Genomic DNA, 14,178 nt, shown 5'->3' on the forward strand with positions numbered 1-14,178 from the left:
ATGTAAGGGGGGGACTTGGCAGCGACTTCATACTTGTTCTTAATGGTTCCTTCAATGAACTCCTTCAGTTGATCGATTGGATTCATCCCTTCAGATGAGACATGGATAGCCTTAGCGGATGCTACTCTATCGGGGGAGAATCAATCTCTGGAACTTCTGGGAGCTTACCAGGTGCATGGGTGGATTCTTCTTCCATCAAGATTACCACCATGTCTGTTAGCTTGTCAATTCTAGCATCTTGATTTTGCATGCACTTGGTCAAGCTAGCGATTGCTTTCGTCAAGTTCTCCAACTGCTCTTCCACAGATGAAGTGTTTGTCACCATAGCTTGCATGATTGTTATAGATGATGGGGAGTTGCATGAATTGTCACACAGATTGATTCTCGAATGGCTCATGCTACACGGTGTAAGTGGGGAGAATCCATCACTTGAAGCATCATCATCTTCCTTCATAGCCGAGTTCTTGGATCCGGAGAGGTCAAGCAGATCAAGAGTTTTCTTGATCTTTTCAGCAACATCGCTTCCTCATTCAGGTATGTTTATGGAAGATCTTGCTCCTTTTGAGGATGAAGATCCGAAAATAAGGGTTGATGCGGACGGCACTTGGGGTGCTTGTTATCCTAACGAGTTTGCTTTGCTCCTCATAACTGGTCTAACGCTTCCAAAGGTAACATTGAGGATGCTTTCCACATCAGCATAGAACATGGAATTAGCAGTCTTGGTGGAAGTTGAACTGGAGTTGATTTTCTTTGAAGCCATTTCAATGTTCTTGAACTTTGGTGATTTGAAAAGTTGAGATGAGAGGTAGAGATTGTCCCACTGGGCATGCTAGAATTTGTAGACAATAAATTGCGTTGAGAAAATAAAATCAAGACCGAAAAATATTGCAACAATTGTTGTATTTTATTTCAAATAATTGAGTGTTACAATCTCTATGAATCTTGTGATTCTTCTTTTCAATAGTAAATAAAAGAGCCTCCGAGCTTAATCTTGAATTTTATTTTATTTTAATCCAAGTGCTTGAAGCTTGATCTTGATCTGGACGTATTTTTAATGCAAGGGCTTGCAGCTTGTTCTTAAATCTTCGTCTTGATCTTTTAATCCTTAGAACATTTGAATGCTTGTAGCTTTTAGAGAGATCCGTATCGTTTGATCCACGAGCTCCCTCTTGCTTCTTTTTATAACTTCTAGTGTCTTTCTAAGTTATGAAGACCTCTATTTATAGTTGTGGGAGGGAAGAGTTGTGATGAGAACAAACTCTTTCCGACCAATCAGATTGAAGAGTGACAAAACCGTATTTGATTGGCTAGAACATGTCACTTGCACATGTGGCACATTTTCATTGGCCTTTCAATTTGACTTGGTATGCTTTGTTATTTTGACACATGACATGATCCTATTGACTTTTCCGTTTGACTTGGCGTGCCATGTCATTTGACACGTGGCATGATCCTATTGGCTCTTCCGTTTGATTTGGCGCACCACATCATTTGACACGTGGCACCAAACTAGGCCTCCAGGAGGATGACATTTTGGGCTTAATGAAGTGTGCTCATCACTTTAGCCCAATTAAATGGGCTAGCCCAATGGATTAAGACTTATTTATTTAATCCATTTATATTGGACTTATACAATTAATTCAATTATATTAGCCCATATGTTTATTTGGACCAATATATCTTGAATTCAAAATATAGTCCAAATTATTTCATGGATTTAATTTTAATAAAATTTATATGCCTACACAACCCAAAATTATATTCATGTCCAAACACAACTTTAAATTTTAAATACCATTTTCACTTGAAAAATTTTCCCCCTTATTTTGGAATTTTACAATTCTTATGTCCAAACGCCCACTTAGTTTACTCTGCCTAGTAGGGACCTTGATAAAAAAACTGTTAAAGGATAGATCTTTTAGCATTGCTTGCCTTTGGGCTGAATATACACAGCCCCTTAAACTTATCCAGTTTTTTACTTACGGGCATGTTTGCATGGTTGTTACTCATCGTTTTATAATGTATTGTATTGTACCGTTTTATAAATACAATGTTTGGATAGATTGTATTGTTTGCTGTTGTTAAATAATATTTTGCTATTTGGTTTGACTGTATTGTACTGTACTGTAACTGATAAGTTTATCAAAATACCCTCAATTATATAAATATTAAATTTATCAAGAATTACGCATAAAAATAATTTTAAAAAATCCCTTTCTAATAATTTATCACCAAATATGTCTTGTAAATAGATTGAGCAACTAAATTCATGCAAATTCTAATAAAATTAGCAATTTTACGTTGGAGTTGGAAGTGACAGAAGTTTTGAGAAAAAATGGACGAAAAAAAAGTAGGTTATAGATGAGAGATTTGGAGTTAAAATAATAAAAAAAGGTAAAGGATAAAATAAAATTATGGAGTAATAAGTTAGGGTATAATTTGAAAGAAAAATAGGAAACAATCCCACCACACTAAATCGGTTGTTTAAAAAAATGAGACTTTTTATTATTCCGAAATAATAAATTTAACAATACAATACAACCAGTTTTAATGAAACAATCAAAATAAATATTATTTTGGGATAACAATAAAATACAATACAATGAGAGACAACCATCCAAATAAGCCGTTAAACACATGTGGTAAGGCTTGTTGCAATTGGACACTATGAGCCACAACTTCCTGAGTTGGCACATAGCGTGCATCTCACTGAAAATAAAGCGCGTGTCGCCAGAAAATGTGAATACTTCGCCGGAAAATAATTTTCTGGTGACAAATTTTGCAGCCACCTTTTACTGATTCCGGCAACCGCCATGACCATCGCCATTATAGCACCTTCTTCTTTTTCTCAGATCCGACCATCGCCACTCTTCCCCCACCATAGATCTGGCCACCACCGTAGAGACTTGGCAACTTTAAACTGGTCACGATCACCTCTCCCCTCCTCAGATTCTGACCGTTAGAATTCTCAAAATTTACCAAGATTTCATCCTAATATCTCCAAAGCCTTCACCAGCTGAAACAGAGCTATATCCATTTCAAAGAGCACATACATTACATTTCTTTTTCACAAGAAAGGGTCAATTTTGCAGATTGTATCTTCATATCTCCAGCGCCTTCACTAGTTGAACAACGAGTGGCATTCACAGATGGTGGTTTTGTTTTTTCTTCCTTTTTTCAGGCCGGTTGTGTTTCTTTCGCAGATTGATAACGAAGAAAACACCATTCACCTATTTTACAGACTTGGTAACCAAGAAAATATCATTCGTTTCGTCGGCGTTCTTCTTTTTCCCGTATTATTTTTTTATTTTTTTTTCTCTTCATATTTTGGCTCTTTTATTTTTGACCTGGCTTTTTCTCATTGTTAATATTTGGTATGTCATGGTAGGGCTGCTTATCGGGCGGATTGAGCGGTTAATTACTCTTAACGGTTTGACTTAACGGTTATCGGCTTTTAAATGTATTAATCTGCTAGCCTCCCGATAAGATATCGGGCGGATTGGTATCGGTTTAGCTCTTATCGGGCGGTTTATCGGCCTAATTAAATCTATATTGCGTGCATTAATTGTTTGTTGACCGCCTAGCATACAAATTCATAATAGGAAATTACACATTGAGTCCCGACAAACATGTCTGCTAACGCCTACATAAGAATGATGTAGTGTGTCATGTGTTGTAGAGTGAAAAAAGTAGAACACATTGTAGGCTAGATTACATCCCAAAGCAGACTACATATGAGTCCAGACATACATGTATGTTAACGCCTACCATTAAATCCCAAAGCAGACTACATTACATGAGTCCGGACATACATATGTCTGTTAACGCCTAGCATACAAATTCAGAATAGGAAATTTCAGTCTATATTCAAAGTGAGTCGAGGATACATATTTCAAAATAATTAATCCATAAGTGAGCAGAATACACAGAAATGTTTGGCCTATAGCTAACGCCTAACAGAGCTTGAATTTATGTAGCTTCAAAGTTCAAACAACAACTTCAAATTTCTAACTTAAACTCTCAACCAGGCATTTCACGCTATATCATTAACCATACAAACAACACCGAGCAAAAGGCAGTTATGTATAGAAATAGGTATGGATTATAAGAAGTAAATAATTTACAGAAAACGCAGATGCGCTATTTCCCCAGAACATAATTCAAGACAGTACTATCGTCAATATTGTGGGATAAAAGTTGTGGCAACAACACTGTTGTTCTTCTATTAAACATAGACAGCAGGCATTAGTTTTAAAAAACAAAAGTAGAGGTGAACCATAGACAACAGTTTAAACAATCTTATAGTAGGGTGGGAGAATAAGCTAAGCAAATAGCCGGAAGAAGTAGAAGAGTTTTTTATATTTAATATATATATGGATAAAAATAAATTTTATATATATATATATATATATATATATATATATATATATTCTTAACGGATTAACGGATTATCCGTTAAGAAAATTGAATAATTCGCCCCCAAACCGATAAGCCGTTAATAAAAAAATTTCAATCAGTTCCCCGTCCGTTAAACCGTTAACCCGATACCAATAAACCATTAAGCTTCGATTTCGGTTCGGTTTTCGATTTCGGTTTGATTTTGAACACCCCTATGTCATAGCAAGTCACTCTCACACACTAAACTTTGTTTAGAAATGTAAAATATGTGTTTAATTGACACAGTTTAAATATAGTTGAGGTTTTGGATAGAAACAAGTCTTAGTTCAAGTGTGAAAAACAAAACAGACAAGTTTAAGGTACTGCTTATGTATTCTGCCTTTGTTTAAAGTTTAAACCTTAAACTACCTCTTGTAACGAAAGACCGGCTCTAATAGTAGGGCGGGTAAGGCATGTGCCTTAGCCCCAATTTTGAGGGGTCATATTTTTTAGAAATAATATATACTTCATATGTATTTTAAAAAAATAATATGTAGTAGTACTTTTATGTTTCTCATATAAATTGAAAGAAAATCTTTTAGAGTAAATAAAGTAAAAATTTAACTTACTTAAAAATGATAGATGAATAATTTTTAATTTGAGTTGATTTAATAATTCTATTTTTTACTCTTTCTTTTCCAATGTTTCAATCTTACTCTTCATATTCCAGAACCTACATATCTTCTTCCTTTCTCTTTAGTCCTTCTTGAATTCTTTCTCCAATATTTTTTTCTTTCTCCAAAATTTTATTTTTCACCTTCTTTCTCCAAAAATTTATTAGTTCAAGTGTTCAATAATATTTTTAAGATTCCAATAGTTCTATACTTCTATTACTTTATAAAAACTATAGTATAGTTTTCAAGATTTACAGCAAGAATTTTGAAGTAGACAAGCAATAACTAGATATTTTGGACTCAAAGTTTTCATTCTTCAAACTTCCTGAATTAGTAATCGGGTAATATCTTTCTAGTATTATTTTTATTTGGTATTTCATTAATTTTACTCCATACATATCATTTAATTTTTTTTTTAAATTTAAATACTTAGGCCTCACATTTGACTTTGGCCTTAGGCCTCAAATGCCCCGGAGCCGCCCCCGTTGTAACGAAAATCTTTTTATGATTTTGATCTTCTTTTTCTTTAATTAAAAAGGTAGGAGGATTTTTATGATATTTATACAATATCAACTGGTCCAGATTGACGCGACATAATAGAAAGGAGAATATCAACATATAAGTTGGATACAAAATTTCATTTGATTGTGAATTGATATTAGGTCAGTTATGCTATGTTAGTGATACTAAACCACATCGCAAATGTAATATAATTTTCCATAAATATTAACAAAAATCATTTCATGAGTTGAGATGGCCGAGTTGGTCTAAGGCGCCAGATTAAGGTTCTGGTCCGAAAGGGCGTGGGTTCAAATCCCACTCTCAACAAATTTTGTTATTTTTTATTGCAAAACGTTTCTCAATTACACTATTGTCTAATAAATCACATTTTTGACCAAAATTGACTTAATTTCTGGTCTCAAAATTTCTTCAAAGCAAAAGAAAGCCCTCACCCGTGCCTTTGTGCACAAACGTAAATAAAAGCAGCGAGTCATGAAAGCAAAGAACTAAGTTTCTTCAAAATGAATGGTACAAGCTACAGTCCAATTCATAGAGACCTTGGAAAAAATAACTAACCAATTTTCTGCTACTATTATGGTTGTATGACTAGGAGGTCGCCGTGGAACATCCTTGTCCAAAAATGCAAAGTAAGATTGCAAACAATAGATTGAATGTGGTCGGACTCTTCCACAAATCCCGCACATAACGAGAGCTTAGTACACTTATTATTATTAGTCTCTAAGTACAAGTTAGGAAAGAAATGAGAAATTCAAATGGTAAGATTTTCTTGAATGGCTAGGAATGATCCAATTATATCTCCACCAACATCTGGAAATTGTTCAAATCCAGGAAGATTCTTCACCTTGCCTCTCCTATCAACTTCAACAGGGTACTTTAGGAGATGCCCTCTCATTTCAGTTACTTCATCAGATGCAAATTGTTTCCAGTTTGCTTCACCCATTGATCTAACACGCCTTACGCATTCTAGAGACTCTGGACGTGTAAAGTAGTCATCGACAACTCCAAGATGCTCAGCCCAGAGAGACATTCTATATCTATATATCTACATTACACAAAGACATAACAAAGGGATCAGATAATTGCATTGAGCGAAAATAAAACATCAAACGGTAGCATTGAGCGAAAACCATCTAACAGAAAATGAGTCAAGTTCACATTTGGGACAAGGAAAAGAGGACATATGTAGCAACCTGAACTAAGTTCCAAATGTCAAAAGACATTGCGTTATGAATATATCAATAGCAATTATAGACATTGGATATACAGATCAGTTATATTGAAACCTCCTCCACGATTAATACATTTTAAAACTCGATCTAGCTTTCAAAATATATGATCCTTGTAACCAGTCAGCTAATATTGAAAGTTGTTCTCTTCCCTCAGCGTATTGTGCATACAACTCTAAATATTTGTTACAGAAGTTGATTATTTTTTTTAGGGGGGTTGGCACAGCGTAAGAGACTAGAAAGTACGAATTTTGAAAGTTAAAATACATCCATAATTGGTAAATGGAGTTGGAAATCTCATGACTAAGCTAGTTTTTCATCTATCATTTTCTCAATTGGTTCTCAAATTGGCTGTCTCCTAAAACGGTACAGAAGTTAAGACTTAAGTAATACCTTCTTTTTTATTCTTTTATTCTTTAGGCAGGTGGGGGAAAGAGGTGAGGGATCAGCTCTTACAGTATTAGCTAGAAGTAAAATAGAGAGAAGAATTTCCAAGTTCATAACACACAGCTTCTCCTGGATTTGATATTCCAACTAAATTATTCAGTCCATATATAGAATTTTGCTAATGGATTACCTGTCCGCCAGGACTTGACTGTTTTCTTGCCCATGTATGATGAGGTTGATATGCTCCCATCGCTATCTCTGTGTCTCTAGTGCCTTCTAGCGAGCGTTGGTTGATGTTTGCAGATCCCAGTGTGACATACTCATCATCCACAATCATTCCTTTAGAATGAACATATATCATAAATCTTCTGTATTTTCTACTCAGTGCCTGAAACATCATATTTAAACCATGTGATTAACAATTTGAACTGTGCTAGCTAGAGTCTAGGCAGAGAGTTTTACAACAAATTTAGGAGGAAATTAAAAGGCGAAGCTCCTAGTACTAGGTGGTTTACGAAGACTTATCCTTCAAAAAAAAGCATAAGCAAAGGTTCCATCTTGCGATGATGCGTTTAGGCAAGAAGAGATGAGCAAAGTAAAGAAAAAAGAGAGAATTCCAAAAGTAGATAGAATTTTGGGATTGTTTGGGTTCTTTCGTCGGAGAAGGGACGTAATATGGAAGTACCTGGGGAGTGTTAGCAGCACCGGCATTCTCATTTTCCCCTTCATCGGCCTCACGGTTACCAAGACAGAAGAAGTTCAAATAATCTTGTGGCGAGAAAGCATCCTCGAGTCCAACCTCCACTAAACACTTGTAAATAGTCTCATACATCATTTGCATCGTCTTATGCTACACAAAGTAGTACAATTAGCAAATGTTAGAAGATAGCTTGGTGACTACAGCTTGATTCTTCTTTGTCAACTCAGCCGTTTAGGTAGTTTTTACCTGCCAAAAAAGAATTCTCTGTGTAGCAGCCCCAGTTGGATCACCCTCTGGCCACATGGGGATGACAATATATGCTGCAAACCTTTGATGTGCTCTTATCTTTTCGCAAATTTTAAGTGCAATTTCCATTGGAATCAGATTATTGGCACCTGCATAAAACAGTATGCTCAGGTATCTGAAATGCTAAGGCGACAGAAGAATGAGGAAGTCTAAAGTATTATGCATTCTTCCAATATATGTAAAATTGTCAAAAGGTAAGATCCGTTAACCAAACAAAGATGCAAATATGGTTGGAATGGTAAGATCTCAAACCTATACGTGATGGGCTTACCTACAAGAATTGACATTTATCTTAGGGTTACCTATTCATCATAGGGTGACATTTGATTGCAGTGCTTTACACAGAGAAAGAACAATTACTTACCCACATCATTATATTGACTCCAATTGTATGAGGAACCAATGAAGTACTGATTTTCAATGTAAATGAAATGTTGCGCAGCACGAATGGCTTTCACATATGCCGTGTGGATACTCATGTCAATAAGTACATTTTTCCCACATACCAGGTTCTGCAAGATTAAAAAGAGAAAATTAGAATAATTGTAAATAAACTATATTTTGACACCCCCTTCTCCAGCTATCTTTCTCACCTTCATTGTAGCTTCCTTAGGATCCTTGGGAAAGCCTTTGACTGAATTTGAGTCAATAGAGCGTAAGATCTGTGTAAGAAAGGAAAGAAAATTTATCCACAAGATCAATGCTAGTCCTCCAGTTAAATCTCTAAAGCTGTTGATACTAAGTTCATAACTCACCTGCACATGCCAATTATCAGGATCGGTGCTGCTGCTTGTAGATGAAGTCTCAGCAATACCAAGAATTTCAGCCATTCTTTCTATTCGGAGCAAAGAATCATCATATTTCTTCGATTTTCTGATACCCTGGGGCTTTGAAGCCTTTAACCAACGTTCCTCGAAATTGGTCAGAACATCATATGCTGCTGGACCATCGATTTTACAGTGCAAGTCATGCCATGGTTCTCTTGGACATCCAGTAGTACTCCCCTGTTAAGTACATTCAGATGGATTACTGTCCAAGAAACACGAAAAGTGATGTTTATTTGTAAGATGGAAAGGGAAATGTTAGGACATGAATTCTTTTCCATCTGTAAAGAAACACGACTATAAGATGGACTAATAGGTCTGAACATATAGTTTTAGACATCACGATTGTGATTGTAAACCCTCGCCAAGCAAGTTAACATATTAGCTTCAGATCAGTATCCTTATGCAAGGAAAGAGATGGTGTTCACATAAATATTATAAATGGTGGAAAGTCGAGAACCAAATGAACAATTTCTAATCAATATATTCGAAAAACAAGCAAGTGATAGCAAGGAAATGAAGTTACTGTATAAGTGGGATTATGATAGTCATCTGAGTGCACTGTCTGCAGGGTTCTAAATATAGGATGTTCTGGAGTATCATATCGCCCATCGCACAAGTCAAGTCCTCCCACAAATGCTATGATTTTTCTCCGGTTGTTTCCAGCATCAGCATCCACTATCACAGTTTTCTGATGATGTGTATAAATTACTCCAACTTCCTGAATAGCAGATTTATAAGATGTTAGTCTCGGGGAAAATTTAAACAATTAATTTAGATTGAGCAGTATCTGGCGGAACAACACCAAGATATAAACTTCTTATACACTTTGCCTCATGAGGAAAGACCTGCAGTTTTAAACTATTAAGACAAACTGGTATATATCATGCAATACAAGAGCCGACAAGAATCTTCTACCACATAGTGGGGCATCAACACACATCCTCAATGTTTGGTACTTGGATGTTTTAGAAAAGAAACATAGAAGAAAGGCAGGAAAATATAGTTAAACAAGCATTAATGTTTGATCATACTTTATTTTGTTGAGAGACTATCATTGACAATAGCTCGCACGAAATTCATCTGTCCATTTAGCAAGGAAGGGAAATAAAGGAGAATATATAGGTACCAAATATGAATCTACAAATGTATTAAGAATAGAGGAGGATTTTAAACAGCAGCAACTCAACATCCAAGCTTGCAGCTCTTCTGATTTCAGATAAGCTTCCTAAAGAACTCAGAATTTTCCCAAAATGCCACAAATTATGCTAAAAATGATGCAGTACATTGCCAAAATAACTATCAAAAGTAACAATATAACTAACATACCCTCTGCTTAGCCCAGCTATGACGTTTTCCTGCCACACGAGGACAAAGCAACACTTGCACAGATGAATGCTTGAAAAAACGACGGGTCTCTTCATCGTGGGTTTGCATTACGCCGTCCTGGATGTTTCAAATTTAAATCATAAAAACTAAAGCTACATTAAGTTGACAGAAGAACATCAACCCAAATGCTGCCAAGTTCACATGAAAATCAAAAAGATCAAAGATGCCTAATATATTAACAACAACAACAAACCCAGTGTTATTCCACAAGTGCGAGTCTGGGGAGGGTAGTGTGTACGCAGACCTTATCCCTATATTATGAAGGTAGAGAGGCTTATTGTGAAGGTAGAGAGGCTATTTCTGATAGACCCTCGGTGGCATAATATATTAGCATTATTAAATAAATCCTAAAAAGGTACATCATTAGTTCATCCTATTGGAATGAATGAATATTAACAAATGCATCATCCTTAGATATGATAGAATTACAAGCAATCTTGCAAAATTGATGAATGGATTCATTCCACCTGTATTAGCTGATGCAACAAATTTTAAAGACTGTCATCCATAAATTAAACTCATTCTTCTTTGTAGTTTAAATTAGCTGTCAATTTACTACAATCAAAGTGCCTATGATTGCGAGCATTGGCAATCAATTAACAAACAGCAGATAGCAGATAGCAGATAGAATGTATGTGAATGTGAATACACAGATATGTACTTCTAAGACTTTGCACCATCATCTGAAAAGAAAAAGGATAACTGAAGAAATCTATATCAAACCATTAAAAAAATCCTTGCAAACAACAACCTAAGACACAGATTCATTCGAGTCCCACGAAGATTCTTGAATATGCAATTGCTACACCTAAAAATAAATTTGCAGTTCATCACAAATACATTGATTTACCGTTTTATAGCCAAGGATGCTTCTTGAAGTGGGGTCATCCCACACGAGAAGCAACACTCTCACTCCTTCTTGTGATTTTGACTTCAAAAGTTCCCCAAGAGAGCTAGATTCTACAGAATCATCATCTCTAACCAGTCTCACTTTATGCCACACTGACCATCCAGTAATGTATATCAATCGTCGAGCTTGGCATATTGCATCAAATATGTCGTGCCAGCACTTTCCATGTACATGTTGCATCCCATTGTCAAGCTTCAAATTTGGAAGACATCCATCAGGCACATGAGCATCTTGATAAAGAGTAACTGATCCACCCATCCTAAGTGGAAAATAAGTCCCTGGAACCCCATAATACTCAGGACCTGCTCCAACTCCATGGTGGTAAAAGCTTAATTGATCCATCGGGTAATACTGAATTGATAGCCTTAAAACAGCTCCGGCCTTGCAAGGTTTTCCATTGTTCAAGATTGGAAAGAACCCTTCAATTTTCCCCCCTCCATATATATGATCCACTGGGACTGCTACTGTCCCTATAAGCTGTGAACCTACCATATCATTATCCTTTACAAGAAATTGTACTTCAGCAGCATAATGTGCAACAGGTACATTAAAATGTTGCATCCACACTGGATTTTCATTATTGTTTATGACATAAGTACGCCCGATAACTGCACCTGCTACTGTAATTGACACGTATGGATCGCTTGTCATGTTACCTAGGTTCCCATCAATCTTTGTCCCCATTTTGTTAAACATATCCCCTATGGTCTTATGGAACATGTCCAAGTTTGGGAGGTTTCTTGCTTCACATACCCAAATATCAAGATTCCCATGTAAGAGCAAAACCTTTTTAGAAGGCATAAATGGCATAACTTGCATACCCCAATTATTTTGTAGTTCACCACTACTTGTTCTTGAATGAGTTGGTTCAGAAGACGACTCGAATTGGACAACAGAAGATGCTTCACTCTTTGAGAATGAGGAATTAGGATGTCCATATATAGTTCCTTGGACATTGTAGTTAGTCACTACAGCTCTTGGTCCTAAGTGATATGTTGCAGTGACATTAGGAACTGATGCTAATGCAGGGGCAGGAGTATGATTATCATACAAATGAACATTTGATAGGTGATCATCTATAGAAGAAGGCTCATTTTTACAATGATCAGAGTTAGCCACAGAACTATTTACAGATGATAAACTACTCGCCGCAGAACTACTAACAGATGATAAACTATCTTGATGCTGGAGGCTAGGAGATTGATTATGTCCTTGGGATGGTTGTCTCTCTAATGGACTTTGATATGAACCAAACTTGAAACTCCCTTGCTGTTGAAGAAAAAGGCTAGAAGAAGATATTTGAGGAGGGTGATATGCATGGAATATATAAGGAGAAGGGCCAATTACATGTGATGGTGAGGGATAATTACTATAGTCTAAAGGGATATTATTTTGGTGGGGTCTAAGTGCTGATTCTGGTGGATAATGGTAGTTAAGGTGACCAGAATGTTGAGTAGTGTAAAGAGGTGGATGATAATGAATGTATTGTGGATATGGAGGAGGAGGATATGTAGAGACGGATCCAAAATTTAAAGTAGAAGTATACGGTTGATTATTTGTCGAAGATGGAGGAGCTGTGTTATATGGATATGTTGGTGAAGAAGACTTGTTATTATCCATTAATGTACTAAATCAGACTGAATTTTACTTATGCTTTTGGGATACATAAACATGCAAACTGATCAAGCGTTGGCTTTTTCAAATATAAAGAAATGACATTGATCATGCAACGAAGAAGAAAATACCAAAGGGATCCTTCAATGGAAGGAATTATAGTAATTAAAAGAAATTGTGAAAGAAATAAGTACCTTTAGAGGTCCATTTAAAGAAGAAGAGAAAGAAGATTTACAGAGGATCAGATGGATATACCAAAAAAGAGCGACAACAATCGTCCACTGTGTCGGAAAATGAGAACATGGGGAGGGAGATCAAACGAACATCTTTAACTATGTGGCATGCAGATCCCTAAATTCTAATGCAACATTTTATTTTAGAAATAATCACAGACCTCCCATGAGGTTTTGAATTGTAACTCATGCCTTTCTATATCATCGTATCATCATCGTACTATAGTAAAAATGGGAATCCTCTAAGTTGAAATTTAAATTAACAAAATACCCATTAAAAGTTAAAGGACCATCTTATCCTTACCTTTTCCCTGTCTCACTCTATCATTTTTTCTCTATCGGCAATTTAAAAAGTTTTATTACATAAATATAGATAGTGATTGTATAGGGTAAAATTGGTCCGTAATAAATGGTCGAATGATAGCATCCACGTGGAATTGAAGACAGGTAAAAGGCGAGTCAAGTAACTATAAGTACCGGGAACAACAAGCAGCAGTTGGTATCGGATAAACCCTGAAGGGAGCATGGTCAACGGGAGTAGGTCGAATATTTGCCATCAGATAACATTCAATGAAGAATATTCTCTGACATTCAATGAGCAGCCGTTGCAGAGAATATTTGCATTTATGGCCCTAGGTATAGCTATAAGTCTTACTTTTAATCTTGTTTATTTACTAGTTTTGGATCAAATTGGTTCGCTTATTTATAAACCACATAACAAATTCAACTGTACCGTTTTACGGGTAAACAGTTTGGCGCCCACCGTGGGGCTTAGACAACTGTGTAATTGAGTTGATCCTTGCGTTTATTACTAACTTGTTTGATTCTTTGTTCCTTAGCAAGAATCGAAAATGGCAGCTAACAGTGTCAACATCGCACACAACGTTGAGGGACATGAAAATCTGCCTCAACATGAGGATTCAATGGGCGATGCCCGCAATGAGAGGGATGAGACAACCCCGGTCCGTGAAGGACAGTACCCCCGACATGTATGGGAGCCAACTCTCGATGACGCA

General features: G+C 36.2%; 1 protein-coding gene and 1 non-coding gene across 2 annotated transcripts; one reads left to right on the forward strand and one right to left on the reverse strand.

Annotated features, from left to right (window-relative positions):
• Window positions 1–5,798: 5,798 nt before the first annotated feature.
• TRNAL-AAG (transfer RNA leucine (anticodon AAG)) lies at window positions 5,799–5,879 on the forward strand. The gene has a single exon. It is a non-coding gene; the product is annotated as a tRNA-Leu (tRNA).
• A 166-nt stretch (window positions 5,880–6,045) lies between these two features.
• On the reverse strand, window positions 6,046–13,340 carry LOC104117916 (phospholipase D gamma 1-like). The gene is made up of 10 exons (XM_009629051.4): window positions 11,256–13,340; window positions 10,346–10,462; window positions 9,543–9,737; window positions 8,948–9,196; window positions 8,786–8,854; window positions 8,557–8,704; window positions 8,133–8,281; window positions 7,872–8,036; window positions 7,377–7,574; window positions 6,046–6,615 (listed from the first exon to the last, which is right to left on the reverse strand). The coding sequence occupies exons 1-10, from the start codon at window positions 12,933–12,935 to the stop codon at window positions 6,322–6,324; spliced, it is 3,264 nt and encodes a 1,087-aa protein (XP_009627346.1). The 5' UTR covers window positions 12,936–13,340; the 3' UTR covers window positions 6,046–6,321.
• Window positions 13,341–14,178: the final 838 nt, after the last annotated feature.

This window comes from Nicotiana tomentosiformis, chromosome 8, assembly GCF_000390325.3.
Source record: "Nicotiana tomentosiformis chromosome 8, ASM39032v3, whole genome shotgun sequence".
NCBI lineage: Eukaryota > Viridiplantae > Streptophyta > Magnoliopsida > Solanales > Solanaceae > Nicotiana > Nicotiana tomentosiformis.